The 18,373-nt window shown below is 38.3% G+C and overlaps 2 protein-coding genes and 1 pseudogene across 3 annotated transcripts; 1 reads left to right on the top strand and 2 right to left on the bottom strand.

The window, feature by feature from the left end:
- Nucleotides 1-900: 900 nt before the first annotated feature.
- Nucleotides 901-11,001, bottom strand: LOC149097915 (uncharacterized). 2 transcript variants are annotated; one of them, XM_089277446.1, is made up of 4 exons: nt 10,518-11,001; nt 8,284-8,412; nt 1,860-1,931; nt 901-1,600 (listed from the first exon to the last, which is right to left on the bottom strand). In XM_089277446.1, the coding sequence occupies exons 1-4, from the start codon at nt 10,575-10,577 to the stop codon at nt 1,460-1,462; spliced, it is 402 nt and encodes a 133-aa protein (XP_089133572.1). In that variant the 5' UTR covers nt 10,578-11,001; the 3' UTR covers nt 901-1,459. The 2 variants fall into 2 exon arrangements, 1 of the variants encoding a protein (XP_089133572.1); XR_016203627.1 differs by lacking the exons at nt 8,284-8,412; nt 10,518-11,001 and having other exon boundaries at nt 1,463-1,597; nt 1,860-2,095.
- LOC149097916 (zinc finger protein 862-like) lies at nt 4,842-7,120 on the top strand (annotated as a pseudogene).
- Nucleotides 11,002-13,151: 2,150 nt separating the features above from the next.
- Nucleotides 13,152-15,979, bottom strand: LOC149097914 (green-sensitive opsin-like). The gene is made up of 3 exons (XM_089277436.1): nt 15,915-15,979; nt 15,568-15,616; nt 13,152-14,377 (listed from the first exon to the last, which is right to left on the bottom strand). Exon 3 carries the CDS (start codon nt 14,324-14,326, stop codon nt 13,433-13,435), a length of 894 nt encoding a protein of 297 aa, XP_089133562.1. The 5' UTR covers nt 14,327-14,377; nt 15,568-15,616; nt 15,915-15,979; the 3' UTR covers nt 13,152-13,432.
- Nucleotides 15,980-18,373: the final 2,394 nt, after the last annotated feature.

Here is an 18,373-nt window from a genome sequence, read left to right as displayed (position 1 = left end):
TGGCGGTTATTCAAAACAGGACTCAAACAATTTAAAACCTAAACCCCTGAACATGCCCTTTAGATGAAAAAACTATCTTTGCAAATACAGGGACGAATTCCCTTTAACTCCTCTTCCAACGATGATAAGCATTGGAATTATTTTAAGGCCATTTACCCCAGTGAGAAAAACTGATACAAGCATAGAGTAAGACTAGACTTCTCTCCTAAAGGAACACAAAGCGATCAATGCTCCTTTTTTTCCCAGCTGCAAAGGCTATGCGGGTAAAACCACCTCAAAAGTGAGAAAACAAACACTGAGAAAAGATTTTCATTACGACTAAAAGAAACAAATTTCTAACTTGACTTCTCTTATACATACATTTGCAGTGCAACAAGATGCAATCACAGGAAATTTCTGTTTTAAGTCCCAAACTAAGGGCAAGACAGGCCAGGGAGCTTTTGGATTGTACTTGTGCCACTTCCTTCCATTCACATTGTTACACACATCTACTTACATGTACTTTCTGTACTCAAAAAGGAGTCTGAATTGAATTTCTACAAGTTTTGTTAACACTGACTTTAAGTTCCAAAGATCAACGTGCCGAAATTAAACTCCACTATATCGGAAATACTGTACAATAAAAATAAAAGTGACTCACGACCATTGCCCTTAACTGAACAAAAAAACAACAACAACAACAAACAAACAAACAAAAATCCATGTTTAAGGCAACATGTGTTTGTGTGTACTGAACAATGTTAAGGTTCCTGCACTGCAAGCCCCTCATACATGATTTGTATAACTAATATCAATTGCCATGGTCCTATATGGCCTCCTTTGTCTCCCTCATAAGTAAGCTCAATAACAAAGAGCCGGGAAAATGTTCCAGCACTCTCATGACATCGGACACTACCTGGCTGATATGTCATCATGTTTTAATAAGTACACGTATGCCTGTATACAAACTTTACAAGGCAGTATTTATTTCTTGACATCTTGACACATTTTGATCAAATTTCATGAACTGTAATCCTCTTCTATCTTTGTGATCCTGTACTTCTCCCTCAAAATACTGGTTCTCTTTTGTTCTGTAGAATTTTTCCATCCAATTGATAAAATTATGTTCATTTGGTGACATTCGGCAAAAAGATCTTATGCAAGTTACAACAAAAACTTCATATACATGTACTGTAATCAGCCAGGACACTGCCCTTGTTAGAGAATGAATACCACACACAAACATGGACAACATAGAACCTTAATCAAAGGCAATTGTCCATTACAGATCTCATCTGGCATTTTTTCATTACTTACTTTGGTTTGACCATTATTCATTCTTAAGTTTTCAATTTTTTTTTACACAATATTTTATGTATGAAAAGAGCCATCTAGAATACCAGAAGGCGACAGAAGTTCTAACAAAAATCCTCATCACAGGTTTGTGATCATTGACAAACCATCTTCTAGGTGTCGCAGTTTAAGCCACTGTAGTTGTATTGAAGTGTAGCGTACGAGCTGCTGGCCGGTAGCTGGCCAAGAACTGATGTGCTTGCTGTGTAAGCAACTGTTGATCAGGTGTTTTGCCACATGCTACTTGTTCCCATGCTGTGTCAAGCTGCTAAGATAAACAAAAACGGGAATATAGATACCAACAAAGCAATTACAGCCACTCACATTGTCTCTAGACTAAGGACAGAATAATATTCTTGATTACACCAACTATAATCCAGTATTCTCATTTCTATACATGTACAATTGCAGTAACTACAAACAGGCTGTAACAGGCAAACTAATAATGGAATAGGAAAGAAGGGTGTTTGTAATGATCTGTTCTCGGTCGCATGCTTTGAGAACAAAAACAGCAATAATAATATTACCTTTGGTGTTGATTTCTGAGGAGTCTCTTGAAATCGTAATAAGCGCATAGGATGCCCTTTTCTTCGGTGTCGCTGAAATGAAAAGATGCCATGGTTAAATATTAAGTAAGGTTAGAATTTAGAATTAAGAATTTTTTAAATTGTACTTTATTATAGTTATAGGATTTTTAAATTGCACATATCTTTATTTACCAGGGCACCTTTAGATACCAGCCTCCTTGCTGAATCAGCTACCCTGGTACAATAGTTACGTTACTTACTAAGGTTGTAAACTGACAAGATTTGAGATTTGTATTGGGGAACTAAGGTAGCTTAAGGTTACCGTATACCTTCAGGGGTGTCTCGCGTCCAAGCGATGTAGCGCGTCCGGTTTAAGCTGTAGATACCTAAGCCGCTATATCAAATTAAAGCTTATAGAGCTGGCTATCAAACCATACCAAAAATTTTGAAATAAAATGAATTGCCAATTTTTTCACGGCCACTAAATGCAAGCGTCCTAATCACCTTTTGGAAGCTACAAGTCAAAGCGAATTTTGTTTTTCGCCAATTTAGTTTTTTCCTCGCTTTCAGGACAAAAAGGGCTAAAAAAGCGTGTCTGCGTTTTTCCATATTCAATTGTAGTAAAAAGTTACAGAACATTTTCGAAATAGGATTTTAAAAATGTGAAGTGATCGTACAAAAATCGCTCTCGGAGAAAAAATATTTCGAAATAAACAATTCGCAGATACCTTTTTTGTTTTTTATGTGTTAATCTAGCTACTGTCCAAATTTGAGGGCAAACAAACAAATTCCTTTTGAGTTGTAACTCTTTAAAGTGTCTGCTTCAGGCGAAAATATTTATTCGAGAAAACAGTGCTAAGAAAAATATCTTGCTTCGCAAACAAACTCCGCCCAGAAACGCCTTCAACTGGGTTCTCAGATCACTGAGCCAATCAGCGCTTGGAAAATTTACTACCATTAACTGGCGGTGAAATTTACGCGTGAATCTCAAAAAAAAACCTTGCGTTTCGTAATGCACTCAAGGCGGAGAGATAATTTTTCTGCCGCTGGGTTTTTCTTGAAGCTGGTTTGGCGAAATGGGGAAGACGAAAAAGGATACGAACGCTAGAGTAGCTGGGCGACGAGAACAAACTAAAGAAAGCGCGGCAGAGCAAATGTGTATGGATAATATTCCAGTGGATCTCAAGGAGTTGGACGATTCATCGGTATCGAACTCAACAAAAGAGTCACTGTAAACATCGCTGTTATAGCTGTCGAGTTCCCAAATTTTACACAACCTTTCTCTTCTCTTGCCTCGATCTTTTTGCCCGCTTGATACGTCCGTAGCTTCATCCGCGAGGCCAACTTTCGCTTCTTCACTCAATGATGTATTTTCATTCATTCTTCGCTTTTTCGAACTGGTCAACGGAGTTTTCCGTGGTCCATGTTTACTTATAACTTAATAGAATTACATCTAATACGAAAAATGCTTGGATTAACAATGCTGATTAACTGAGTAGCCAGCCAATTCGTGGTATCCATATCGGTAATATTCCCGCGAAAGTAGTCTCGGTTGATTGCATACACGTTATAGGGCTGTCAATCAAGAGGGAACTGTTACTTCCGGCCATAACGTAAAACCTCCATTTCTCCGCCAATATTAGGTTTTTTTCAATTTTGTTTTCAGAAATTAGAGATTACTCTTCGACCATTACTTTGAACCAAAAATCCAAATTTGAAAAAAATTGCCGATCTGAAGGTATACTGTAACCTTAAGTCCACACATGAGCCAAGTGGCTCATCAGGCCAGAGCTGATCCCTGTTTCTTAGCATGAAGCCACTAGGAGCATTTCTACTGCCCCCCTGGATGGGATGCTAGTCCATCACAGAGTTACCCCCAGCATAAAATTCGCTGGTACCCATTTATACACCTGGGTGGAGAGAGGCACTGTGAGAGTAAAATGTTTTGCCAAGACCGCAACGCATGTCCCCGGCCAGGGCTTGAACCCAGACCGCTCAATCTGGAGGCCAGCGCACCACCCACAAGTTACCAAAACAAAAAAAACTTTCAAAACCAGAAACAAACAAAATGAAACAAAATCTACCAATCACACCCCACCGATGTGATATTTTAAAACCACTGCAGTTCATGTAAACATCTGTTTCCTGAGAGGTTCAATAAGATAAGTGATGGTAGGGAAACAAGGAACCATTGATTGAGCAGGGCTTTCATTAGAAGCCGGCTACCGCTGGAGCTCCGGTAGCTGCGAGTCATCGAGTACTTGGCCATGTTTGTCAACAAATAGTTCAAAAATATAACTCTTAAAATGTTTACAGCCTACCCATTTTTCAGTTCAAATAAATCTGATAAAATAAAGTGCACACTTGCCTTGAGAATTTTAGAATAAAGCATATATCAACACGATTTCTGTACCGCGACGGATCGCAACTGATTGAGAAACGCTCAGCCATTTTCAGCGGTATCTTAATGAAATTTAGCCTCGCTCCCAAACTATTACCATGTGGTTGGTTGAACAAAGATGGCGGCCAAGCGCAGCCTCGGACAGACTGAATTGTTTTCATTCTTTACAAAGAAACCAGGAACTGGAACAGGTATTTTGAATAAATTTTGACTTTGCAATTGTTTTCTCATAAACCCATTGTGTTGTTTTTCGCTTAGTTAAGAATATTAATTGCAGAAAACAAAACCACACATTCCAATGATTCAGATGAAACTTCGCCAGTCAGCCCAACTGAAAGTATACCTGAAGTCACAGATCATGCCTCGTCATCTTCGCAATCTTCCGAAACTCCTGAGCCAGACAAAGCGCCATTAGCCGAAGAAATGAAATACTTTATTCACTCATCATTTGGAAATTCAGTCGACAAACCTGTACACTGTCACAGTTTTTACACATGTCAAGGGAGCAGATGCAATTCTGTCACTCAAACTGAAATGAATCGATTACGAGCAACAAACCAAAAAGATCGCTTCCAGCATCAATGGATCCTTGACAAAAAACTCTCTTTCTGCAAAAAGACTGGTGTGAACCGGCTAGTTTATGTAGAAGGTAGGGGAATGTTTTGTCTTTTGTGTAGAAAACATGATGCAACGAATCTTCAAAACAAGAGCAAAAAGTTTAACACTGAACCTGCTGTCCGCTTTAAACGCAAGTCCATGGAAGAACACCCAACTTCACAACAACATAAAGCTGCCGTGAGTACAGAACTTTTAAGTCGTGTTTCTGTCTTCCAGAAAGAGTTTGAAGAAAGAGAAAAATCAAAGGAAGATGTATATTTCAATGCATTCTTGGCTCTTTACTGGATAGCGAAAGAAGAAATCGCGAACACAAAGTTTACCAGTCTTTTGGAAGTTGTAGAGAAAATGGGATTATCAAATATGAAATTCTTTGAGCATCGCTCAGGAGGATCAGTGATAGAAATGTTTATTTTGATGGGGGAGATGGTAAAATCCGAGGTTGTGAGGAAGGCACAGCAAGTCAGCTTCATGGGTCTCTTGATCGATGAAGTAATGGATATTGCCTAGAGAGAGCAGCTTGTGTCATTCATCAGATATGTTGACCAAGATACCTATGAAGTGAAAACAGATTTCCTTGCTGTGAATGACATTTCAGAGAGCTCAACTTCTGCCAATGCTCAAACCATCAAGTCAGTTGTTGTGAAACAGCTGTTAGATTGTGACCTAGATATCAATAAATTATCAGGTTTGTCAACTGATGGCGCATCTGTAATGGTGGGAAAGGAGAATGGTGTTGCTGCTAAGCTTAAGAGAGAAGCTAAGATGTTATTGAATGTTCATTGCATCTGCCATAGATTGGCCCTTGCATGTGAGGATGCAAATGACCACATTTCATATATCAAGACTGTTGAAAAGGTTTTGATTCAACTATGGTCTTTCTTCCACAACTCGGGAAAGTGCACAGCAGCATACACCAAAGCAGTTATTGCTTCAGCAGAGTTACAGATTTCACATTCTGTAAAGAAAAGGGTTGTAAAGCGCGTTAAGAAGGCCACCTGAACAAGACGGCTGTCTACAGAAAGTACTGTTGATGGTATTTTTCTTAACTTTGTGCCTTTGATCCAAACTTTGCAAATCTACAGCAATGATAGTGATCCTGTTGCAATAAGCTTGATCACTCAAATCAAGTCGAAGAAATTCCTTGGAGCAGTGTATTTACTTCATGAAGTCCTGCCAATTCTGAGCCATCTCAGTCAGCCTTTCAGAAAGGAAACATATCCTTTGCTGTCATAGCACCTGCTGTAGAATTTATTTTAGAGGAACTGAAAAGTGTGGCCGAAAAACAATCACCCCTGGAATGTTTGAGAGGAGATCTTACTGAAGACGGCCGACTGCACTACAGTGGATTGACTCCTCTAACAGCACATGATGAGACACTTCTCAGAAACCTGACTTCAAAGTATGTCCATGCTCTGCAAGACAATATTGCTTCCCGTTTTAAGGAAGCCTTCCCATCTTGAGTGGTTTCAAAATCTTTGATCCAGTTGCAGTGCCACCCAAGTCTGATCAGAGCTTTAGTGAGTATGGAGACAAAGAGATCAAGATCCTTGCAGAATATCTGTATCAGCTGGAGACTGGAGAATCAAAGGTCCAGGAGACAGAGGAATTGATTTGTGAGTGGCGGAAGTTCAAGTACAGCATCTTAAAACTCAAGAGTGAAATGCCAGCAGATGTCGTTAAGCCACCAAAGAACAAGGACCTGACATCCCAAACACCTACAGATTGGCTTTTACATCACATGCTTTCCAATCAATCGACTTACAGTCATTTTGTGCCAGAGCTTCTTCGTCTTGCTGAGGTGTACATGTCTCTGCCAGTAAGCAACGCCTGGCCGGAGCGAGGGACATCAGCAGTCAAACGACTGAAAACAAGGCTGAGAAGCTCTCTGAAAGGTGATATGTTGGAATCACTAATGCATATTACAATCAATGGGCCAGAAGTACAGGAGTGTGAAAGCCTGGTCAAGAAAGCAGTGAAAAAGTGGCATAAAGTGAAAGCTCGTAGAAAAATTGCTAAATCAATCTCAGCAAGTGCCACTTCCAGTAACTGCCCAACAGTTTCTAATGCTGCTGTCCAAGTTGATATGCTGCCACCGCTGGCACTAGATGTTCCAGAACAAGTGAATGCCATGGGAGATGGGATTGGAATTGAAGATTTGGAGAAAGAAGTTAATTCAAAATTCTTTAAGGAGGAAGACGTTTGTGAAGATTTTGATGAAGAAATTAGCTATACTTTCAGTTGAATGACAGCATCTTCTCACAGCATTACCACCACACTGGCTTGTCATGATGTTTGGTGTAAATTGGTGTAAATTGTTCTCAAGTGCGACTTCATTTTTTTTAAAGTAAACCTTTTTCATTGCCTTTGACCTTTTCACTTTTGTCTGTAAAAATTAAAAATATATATATTTCTTTTAATGGTAAATATTCATCATTAACTTTACTTTCTCATGCCAAGAACACTGGAAATCGCTTTTCCGAGCTTCTAAATTTAAAATTTTTCTGGGGGGGCATGCCCCCAGACCCCCTAGAAACGGTGGCCTTTGGCCACCTAAATAGTCACAGCCGCCTACTATTATATGGGCAGACACCTACTTCAAATCTTATTGAAAGCCCTGATTGAGTAGACTTGGTGTGTTAATGAAAGGTGCAGTAATTTTTAGTTCCTATTCTGGCTAAACTAATATTTATATATCATCATAAGTTGTGCTTATTTCCAACATAAATGTTGCTGCAATTCTAAAAAACTGTTCCCTGCATGCAGACATCCCTCACGTGTAGGAGACTTCTGCATCCACTTCAGCAGGGGTTTCATTAAGGGCTGGGCAGTCGGCAAATTTACCAGCTGTGGGGATGACCATCTAGAGGAAATGTTTTCTTATGAAGAAGTTCAGTTTAAGAAGTTTTGCCCGCCTGTGAAAACCATTAACCCCCCTACTGAAAATGTTAATGAAACCCCTGCTTTAGGCTACGAATCTGATGCCACATCAAGACAATAAACACTAGTTTATCACACTGTTACTTCCCAACACTTTTTGCCTCACAATGCATTGAATATGTAACAAGGAACTTGTAATATCCAGTCCACCATTCCGACAATTCCAGTATAGTTCAGTTTTGCACATGCGCATACATCGCTATATAGTACCACGTTGTCAGATGTAGTCGGCGAAGTGTTTTGTTATTAAACGGCATTTATCCAGAGAAAGACTCGCGGTTGTTACAGAACTAGATGCTTATCATTTCTTTTGAAAAATGCATGGCATTTTAAGCGTTACTTAATGACATACTGAAGTCTAAAGTCTAAAGTTAACACTTGGGAACCACAAGTCACCTGGATATCTACAGCACTAGGACATAAGAAATGTTCAACGCGTGTAGTTTGTGCTGCGTTTTTTCCACTTACTACAGTTTCAGATGGCACAGAACAGGGTGTGGCGAAGGGGTTGTGCTGGCCAAAGATCTCTGAGGGTTTGATCAGGGATGAATCCCTGTATGGTGAGGGTACAACTGATGTATGCACAACACTCGAATCCTCCTGAAAACTACAGCATGTATTAGAAAAATACCTTAAAAATATGTGCGCTGATTGGTTTTAAATCATGTATCCCTAACTCGATGGAAACACAGAACTAGCACCACCTATTGACGTAATGATGGCGCAAGCAAAGAGAATTTACATTTTGATGATCAAAGTAAACAAGGTTTTTTTTCTTTTTTTTCGTCACCGTATTTTCTAAAAGAAATAGAAAACATGTTCTCCACGTTTCTATCAAGTTATAGAAGCATTCGTGAAAGTTTGGGAGAACTCAAATAAGCTGTGGAAACACTTGCTTAACGTATCGTGTTCCCACAGCATTTCTTGTTCTCTCAAACTTCCACTCGTGTTTCTATGATTTGATAGAAACAGAGTACATGTTTCCTATTTCTTAATAATTATGTTCCTCATTGTTGGGCGAGCCTAAGTTGGTCAAAATCAAGCTGCGCGTAAGCCGGTCTCGGCTACTTTTTCAGTGTTAAGATTAAGTCAGGCTATATTTCGGCCAACAGGCTCGAAACCGAACGTTTGATTATTTTTGACGTGGCGATTTTATTGAAAACCAAGGTCATCACAAAATAGTTTAGAGTCCCTGGGACTGGGAAATATCGTCTAAGTTCTTGGAAATCAAGCCTAAGTTGGTCAAAATCAAGGTGCGCGTAAGCACGGTCTGGGCTACTCTCTTAGCGTCAAAATTAAGTGGGACTATATTTCGGCCAGGTAGCTCGAAACTGAGCGTTGAATTATTTTTTTTCTGGCGATTTTACTGAAAACCAAGGTCATCACGAGTTAGTTTAGAGTCCCTGGGACTGGAAAATATCGTCCAAGTTCTTGGAAATGAAGCCTCAGTTGGTCAAAATCAAGCTGCGCGTAAGCCGGTCTCGGCTACTTTTTCAGTGTTAAAATTAAGTCGGGCGTATATTTCGGCCAACAAGCTCGAAACCGAGCGTTCAATTATTTTTCCCCTGGTGATTTCACTAAGAACCAAGGTCATCACGATTAAGTTTAGAGTCCGTGGGACTTAGAAATATCGTCCAAGTTCTTGGAAATTAAGCCTAGGTTTGTCAGAATCAAGCTGCGCGTAAGCCGGTCTGCACTACTTTTTTAGTGTTTAAATTAAGTGGGGCTATATTTTGGCCAGCAAGCTCGAAACCGAGCGTTCAATTATTTTTCCCTTGCGATTTCATCTAAAACCAAGGTCATAACGATTTAGTTTGGAGTCCCAGGGACTGGGAAATATCGTCCAAGTTCTTGGAAATCAAGCCTAAGTTGGTCAAAATCATGGAGCGCGTAAGCCGGTTTTGGCTACTTTTTCAGTGCTGAAATTAAGTACATACATACATATACTTTATTTAACCTCGAATTTACAGAGTAGCTTGTTAGCTACTATCTTCGAGAGAAATAAATATTAGAAAGAAAAAGTAAATAGATAAAATAAAATAAAATGAAATACAATTACAATTCTATTATCATTTATACACTATATATATTTACACTGTGGAAAAGCCTCATATTTAACGATCCTTTGCTTGAATTGAAGAAAATCAGATGTCCTGTAAGTGTCCGGGAGAGAGTTCCATATTTTACTAGCTAAGTATGAAAAAGAGTGCAGACCATAAGTAGTTGTTTTTGCTTTAGGAAGGTCCAGAATATAATTGCCACGCAGATTATAGGATGAGGTACGTACAGTTAACATATCCCTTAAATAAACTGGATAATAAGTAAAAAACAGACTCTTATATAAGTGGGGCTATATTTCGGTCAGTAAGCTCCAAACCGAGCCGTTATTGTTCCCCTGGCGATTTCACTGAAAACCAAGGTCGTCACGATTTAGTTTAGAGTTTCCTGGGACTGGGAAATATCGTCCAAGTTCTTGGAAATCAAGCCTAAGTTTGTCCAAATCGAGGTGCGCGTAAGCCGGTCTGGGCTACTTTTTCAGCGTTGAAATTAAGTGGGGCCATATTTCGGCCAGCAAGCTCGAAACCGAGCGTTCAATTTTTTTTTCCCCTGTCGATTACACTGAGAACCAAGGTCATCACGATTTAGTTTAGAAATTACTCTAAATGCTACGTGTAGGACATAATTGGAATAAAATGGCTTACCTTATGTTTGCATTGCGTTATTTTGATGTCTCTTGGTTCATGGAGGTGGTTTAGAGCCATTTAGGCGAGTTTTACTTTCTGGCGGTTTGCTTCCGCTAAAGAGAAACGAAACTTAGGCGGGCGACCCACTCGCCAGACGGCCCGCACTCAAAGCCCCGTAAATTCCACAAAAATGGTCTAATCTCGTCAAAATTGCCTCATGGCAGCCGTCGATAACTCTTCTTCCCATTCGCTTTCTCCCAAGGTTCCAAAGTTTGTCTTAACCACCCGAGAATAGCTGGTTTTCCAGCTCTTGCTTTCAATTTTTTGCTCCGTCTCGATCCGTAACCGATTATCTTGGCCACACGATTTGAATTTCTTGACAAAGTCGCTTCCAACCGTGGAGAGGCACAGGGCGGTTGGAGGCGACTTTGTCACGATGGCCCGGTCGCTAAGCTAGAAATTCCAAAAAAAAAAAAAAATCTAAAACTGTGGGCCCCAAAATTATCTCACGCACAAAATATGTCACACCTTGCCGAAATTTACCGCCTGTTTTCTAGACGCATTACCGCGGAGTTTGTCATTCCTATCTGTATATCCGTGGGTGTGTTCCTACGAAATGTAAACTCTTGTACGAGTTAGGTATATATACAGGCGCTTCGTGTTGTATTGTTAAATTCCCTGACGGCGTGTGCGTTAGTCACACGAAACGCGTAGGAGAAATAAAGAAGTTATACAACTACAGTTCGCAGAGTGCTGCTCACTAGTTAAGTTTTTATCAAATTGTTCCAGTCTTCGAGTCTTCATAACATGATGTACTAAACATATGTCTCGTCTGGTTTATTGGTTCACCGCTAAGACACATACTGTATAAGATACAAGAACTGGCAAACCTCCACTACATGAGCTGCATTGCTCCGATGGATCTCCTCATTCTCGATATTTGAGCCACTCTACCTTGTAAACTTCTCGTCGCCTTGCCCTACAAGTTTTTTTTCTCGCCTGAAGACAAAAGCGTAGTCTGCTTTACGCGACTCAGCGCCGTTAGATCGAATGCGAATAGGTTACGAATAAGATCCGAAACGACTCTGCTCGCAGGGTAGCTGCGAAAGATCTTCTGAGAAATCGAGTTTTTTTTCATTATGAAATACAAACGCACAACATGCATGTAAACCATCGGAGGGAGTCTTATAACCGGAATTTTCCGGCATTTCCTTAAGCTTCTTTCTTGCCCTCCCAACTTCACCCGTACATCGATTATTCACAATAGAACATGAAACCGTTGTCAAGTATCTTGTTCATCATGCGTTTTCAACTTCCGGTGGATTCATATGCCATCTAGAATAGTGTAAAAAGGTTTGAGTCACTAAAGGAGATGACTGTAGGGTTAAGGTGCGCGTCTGAATTGCAGTTGTTGTCAAAACAAACAAAAAAAAAAAAAAAATCGGTTTCCTAATAATTTTTTATTAACCAATCCAAACAAAGACAGAGTCAATTGGTAGCATCATTGCTACTTTTATTTATCTTTATCATAATCTAATGTGTTATATAGCACTAAGTATGCTTTTAAACATCTATCAAATTTTCATATTGTACATTTAAAATGTATTATACCATCATTCAACCTAGGACCCTTTTCCCTTCGAAAGTGGAAGGACAGACAGACCCTGTGTTGGCCGGTACGTTCTGCTATGTCATTGGTCCCTTGATAATATAAACCAAATGAAGTAATTCAGTAAGAATAAATTTCGATGGAGAAAATGTTGGCGACGTCAACCAGCAAAAAGATTTCTGCTCAATATTCTTTGAGGAAATTGGATTTGTTTTAGTTTATTTCTTGTTTGTTTGTTTTTGTTTGTTTGCATTTCACTGTTTTTTTCTCCATGGCTTTTCCCGCCCTTCCGAAACTTTAAAAGGAAAAGGCGGCCCCGGGACAAGTTTGAAGTGTTCTATTTGCGAACGGGAAACTCCCTTGAAATAAAGCGCCTCTTTACGTTCTAATATGCAGGAGCTTGTTATTTACATAAAGGATAAAGGTTAATCCGAGTAACTGCATTGTGATTAATTATATATAGGTAGCACATGCAAGGAAAATTAGCGATATTACATTTCGGTATTATTCTATACCATCGTCAGACTCAATTATACACGGTTCATCGCCTGGTAGATTTACTAACTAATTGAACCAAATCGTTCTCTACCGAGTCATGTAGACTATTAACTATTTGACACGTTGAGTGCTAGAAAATCGCAATACCATAATCGCACTCAAGATGGTATAACATGACTATAAATTAAATCGTCAATTAACTTAACATCAATTTTAGTCACCTACTCTTAAACTTAAGATATAGGCAATAAAACACCAGATATACTTTTGTTCCTAGAGCACAGCGTCTTGTTTATTTTCCTTTAAACTACAATGAAATCGCGATTTCTCGAGCCCTCATTTTCTGAAAACTCCCGTTAACTATAACCAAAACTCGTTTCCCACTCCTCACCCGAACACTCTACCTTTACCTCTGATTTCTCCAACAGTCCGATTTTTCGCTCTAATCTTTGTTTCTTAGCCCCGCCTTGACAAGTTAATGAGCTAAGGCAGTATTCCCTTCGGAGGAAAGCGTACGTGATCTTTGACCAATCAGAGCGTCCCTGTTTACGCTTCGCTGCTAATATTACAGACCTATAATTTTTATTCGACTGCAAGTAAATGTCCCGAGAACAATAGGCATTCTACGCGATGTTTCGTTTCCATTAGAGGTTCAAAAAATACGGATTCCATTGTATGTTCATCTGCTGTAGGTTAGACTTTCTCACGACGATAATTCTTTTGTTCTCTCATCGTGCTCGTTCATCTATAAAATGTGGGTTAATGTAATGTTTGAAAACAACAAAGCTGGACAGAGAAACTGGAATAGCCTTTTATAGTATCTGCATTACATGTCACGAAGAGCAACTGCAACTTGTCTTTGCTGCTGAGGTTGTTTGCGGAAGAGAGCAAGTAAAGGTGATCTGTATTCTGGCATGCGGATAGTGTATAATATAGGATTTACTAGAGAGTTTGCATAAAATAAAACCAACAATGCAGAATTTAAATGAAAATCCACTGAAAAGGACAGAGACTGATATATTTTAAATTTAGTAATAAAAACGACATAACGGAATATAACGTATGGCAGGCACAACAGAAGAGATAAAAAAGTCACAATTAACAATGTCATGGTCAGTTTTCTTTCTCTACTGGTTGCACCATGGTGTTGAGGCTGCCCTCCACAACGGACTTTAATAACAATGGACGTGTAAGAAACACAAATGATCAAAAGGGAAATTGCAAAAAATGTCACATATAAGTAAGCAAAGTAATATGATTCATCAAACTGTGCAGGAAGTATACAAGCTATTGCTACCAACCCAGATGAAACCCAAACAGCGGCAATTATTAATCGATATACCCGTTTTTTTAGCACACGATGCCTAAATGGGAAGAAAGTCGCGTGCAACCGTTCTAAAGCGATGATGGCGATGTTCATAAACGAACCAAGGACGAATAACTTTCCTAGTACTATTAGAAAATAACCTGTCCAAAGTTCAAATGAATGCCCCTTCCACAGATTACAGAATACTCCAGGCCAATAGAACCGAAGAGAGACAACATCTCCTGCTACAAACATATCTATAACTGCCAAATTTATCACCAGGTACATGCTACGTTTCCGGAGATTACGGTTTCTTATAAACACAATTATCGTACAGAGGTTGAGTATAACTATAGCAACACACTCGACTAAGCATACAGTCATCCAAGGTATGCAGTCAGATAAAGACCGCATCTCAAAGCTCTGTCCTTTTCGTATTACTGTTAGAAGTAATTAATCGTGTGCCTGTGGAAGGAAATGAATTATTATTGCCAGGTTCTTTTTCTGCTCGTGTAAGACATGCAATTACCAGGGAAGAAAAGCTTGCATAAATGTGCAGATTTTATTTTCGAGAGCATGTGCTGTAATTCCTAGGCTTTCGCGGTGTTAAAAAGAAGTTTTTAATATGTTGCTTTCAATAATCAGGTCTGTTGTAGTGTTTAATATGTCTGTTGATATGTTTGTTTTCAATAATTTGATGTACGCCCTAAATACCGAAAGCTTATGCTTAAATTTCGGGGTCTTAAAGGAAGGAAATTTGGTTCTTATATATTTACAAGATTTCACTCCACAAAAATGTAGAAGTTGTATAAAGATTAAATCAAGTTTGCTATTTTTTTAAATCAAAAAGGAAGCTTACTTTAACTTTAACAGGTTACAAAATTTACTGACAATAGGAGGTTGTCAGGAGTAGTTGAAAGAAATCTTTGCTATTGTAAACCAAATAAAGCGGTTATTATACAGCTCAGAGAAGAGTACGGCACTCTATTCTGTCTTTCCTCTTCTCCGCAAACGTCGTTTAAATTCTCGCCTTCAGAGTTATCTTTTCGCCCGATCAGCGTTGATGCCATCACTAGTGCTATTTTTTCTTTGAAATGTTTTATTGGATGGCCTCTTCAATCGAATCAGAATCTGAATTAAACATAACGATGCTGTTGTTTATCTTTTTCAGGCTAAAATGCTCCTGTTGTGACCGAAGATAAATTTGTAACATTGATGATATAATACTGTTTAACTTGAACTAAGAATTTAAACCATTCACACCCCACAACGTGTAGATACGTCTAATCACGCACAAAGAACTAAGTAAAGCTTTTCCTGGCATTAGAATGTTCAAATGGACTTAATTATGAAACATTCTGGAAGAGAGAACATCCGTAACGTTGGGGAAACTCAACGGCAAAGCATAACAACAATATATTTTAGGTTAAGTGTCAAAAAGTGAACAGCTCCCAGTTGGCTTGATGGTTCATATGATAGAGCGCTGCACCGGTATCACAAAGGTCACGGGTTCGAATCCCTTTCAAGCCTGAATCTGAATTTTTTCCGGGCTATGATTTCACAACTGCTTAAGTTGTGTGTTAAACTGTAATGGTCAATCTTGTCTTTCTCCGCACTTGTATCAAAAGAACAGTTGAAACAACTCTCAAACTTACCTTAGTCGAGGCTCTCCCTTTGAATTTCTCGTTGGAGAATAAATACACACTGTAAAGAAAATGATATAATAAGATAATTGATGTAAAATAAAACGCAAATACGCGAGAAGTGACCGTCCTAACTGGCGTAGAATCGGTAAAATAATGTGGATAACGTATACACGAGATATATTGTATTTATTTATTTTCAAGCTTTCTCAAAGAGTGATTGTTATAGCATTGTAAACACAAACATTATAAAGCTCAGCAGTAAACAATTAAAGTTCTTTCCAAACTTCTACGAAAACAGTTACCAGAACAAATACTGGGAAGATAAGTGAAAATAAGTTGAAACGCCTTCAACTTACCCAGTTGTAAACAAGATGCTCTCTCTGGTGAATCTTTGTGTTAAAAGATCTGATAAATTTTTGCTGTAAAGAGAAAGACGAGTTTAATAGTTAGAGCGAAAACCTATCTTACAAAAGTAATGCACCTCTATAAAAAGATAGACTGATATGGATAGAAGCAAATACTAGCGGCTAATAACGAGCAAGTTTTTTTGTGTTACGTTAAGTTTAATTCCATTCAATACAAATTGCTTTTTTCGGGATGTCCTGTCATCTATTTGTGAATAGCACAAGACAGGTAAAGAACCTAAATAAGTTAAGTTAGAAATAATTTAAAAATGGAAATATTTTCCTTTTCTCGAAGAAAAACGTTCCTTTCTGCTGATCCGACATAAATTTATAACATTGTTGAGAACACGTCACTACTGTTGCATGTAAGCGCCTCAACATTTTACAACAATTTTAGTGCAAGGGGGAGGTAAAACGCGTTGTATGGCGTTCAGATCTACTACATCACCATAACGTCTCTATATTCAATTAGCTGCACACAAAAAATAAATTCACTTTCCATGATATTAATCTGTTTTGAGTGACAGTGGACATTATCATCCATTTGGCATAGACTTCAACCCACCTTGATAGGAAACTTTAGATCCTGGTAAATAGTCTCAGTGTAAATGAAAATCAGTCAAACTTCAAAGAGAGATATAATATTGGCCCAATAAAAGAAATGACAAATATAATTGAAAACTAAGTGTTAAAATTCTATGACGCTAAATAACCATTGACTTAAATAATGTTGGTGAATTTCCATCTTGGACTGTCTAGAAAACGTGCATTGGCATCTAGATAAGTTAAATACCATTTTTATTTTGCTTCTTAATCTAAAAACAAAAGAATTTCTATAGAAACTCCATAAAAACGTTCAAAGAAAAAACATACAATGAGCGAATGTAACAATCACAGACTTAAAACATTTCCCGCACAAAACGTTTCTCTGAATGTTGGTGTTAAAACAGTACTTAAACTTAACGTTCTACAGATTTGTAATGAGAAACTTCTTGACAAAGCATTTGTTGTGTTGCTTCGCGAATGATATCATTTGTTATGGTAATGATCATCTGAAGTTCTCATTCATTTGTGTTAAAGAAGGCAACAGCCTTTTTCGGAAATTGCGCTAAGGTTCGGTCTAAACATTCGCTGTTAAAGTAGCACACGTCTCTTGTCAATAATTCTCCACCCCACCGAATTCCCTTTTTTACTGACATCTAAAATACCACGCCTGAACTTAAGACTTATTAAACTACGCCCACCAACATCGTCGCTGCTTGATCTTCTTGATGCTTTTCGTCTTGAAAAAATCGTTCGTTTCGGTTGTTAAAACAATATTAGCCAAGAATGAAGCATACTTTTACTCTTTGAATACTCCTCCTCACCAAATTAAATTCTTCTTTATTATTAAAATTATTTTCTTTATTTATGGCTGAACTGTAAGAACGTTTGCCGACTGAACGCCGTGAAGCTTTAGCCAAACGTAGACCGGTTTACTTTGCTTGTACAAAACGGATTTCGGGGCTTAACTATTCTGCCGATGGACTTTTTTATTAACAAAAAATGCAAAATAATCAAAATTTCTTTTCCTTTAACACTTCCTTTCAGCTGCCTTAGAAGTTAAAAGTTATTCAGGGATATCAAAGGCTCTAATTTTACTTAGGCGAATTACCAACTCTCTATTCAGTGTCCACTATTATATTGTGGTGGCCCTGAATAATAGTTTTTCACTGTTATCCGGTAGCTGTCTCCCTTTCAGAAAACCTTAAGTCTACTGCCTCGAAGACTGTGTTTTGGACCCAAAATAAAACTGTGTTCTAGTTAAAACTAAATTTGCTTTAAAATATAGAAGTGACATGTATTCACCGAGAATTGTTTACAAAATTTCCTTGGCTGACTTTGCACTTAAATATAATGATTTTGAAAAGCTCTCATTATATTATTGGGCATTTCTATTTTTTCTTGATGTTTTTTTTCGCCACTAAACAGGATATACCTACAATAACAATTATCAGTAAAAATTCATTGTGTGTCTTTAACCTACCTTGCCAATGGGAAACTTCAGTTCCTGGTGAGTGGGTCTTACAAGCAGCTCAGCAATGGAAAACAGTCACCCTGCAAAGAGATCATTTGGTTGAGCATAAAAAATTGACGATTTTGCCTCCAATTATGTGATATTGAATAGTGGAAAGTTAAATAATTGTTGACTAAAAATTGACGCATCTTAAGTTTAAGCAGGTGAGGACAATGCAATTCTGCTCTAAAATACTGCTACCCGATTGTACAACCTCAAGAAGTAACCCGGCTATTACGAGTTCAGTTCAGTATTTTTCTTGATCTAACCTGAGAATATTGAAATGTAGAAACCTTCCGTTCTTTTAAATAATTCGAATGAATAATTTATTTTAGTTTTCGCGCTATGTGCAAAA

This window comes from Orbicella faveolata, unplaced genomic scaffold (genome assembly GCF_042242905.1).
Source record: "Orbicella faveolata isolate gen_17 unplaced genomic scaffold, um_ofav_v1 contig_46, whole genome shotgun sequence".
NCBI classification, from domain to species: Eukaryota; Metazoa; Cnidaria; class Anthozoa; order Scleractinia; family Merulinidae; genus Orbicella; species Orbicella faveolata.
This window is presented reverse-complemented; position numbering and strand designations above follow the sequence as displayed.

Coding starts and splice junctions, on each gene's coding strand:
- LOC149097915 (XM_089277446.1), bottom strand. CDS start 10,577: ATGGCTCTAAACCACCTCCATGAACCAAGAGACATCAAAATAACGCAA. Junction 8,413..10,517: donor TAACGCAATGCAAACATAAG/GTAAGCCATTTT, acceptor AGTTTTCAGGAG/GATTCGAGTGTTGTGCATAC. Junction 1,601..1,859: donor CTCAGAAATCAACACCAAAG/GTAATATTATTA, acceptor TGTTTATCTTAG/CAGCTTGACACAGCATGGGA.
- LOC149097914 (XM_089277436.1), bottom strand. CDS start 14,326: ATGCGGTCTTTATCTGACTGCATACCTTGGATGACTGTATGCTTAGTC.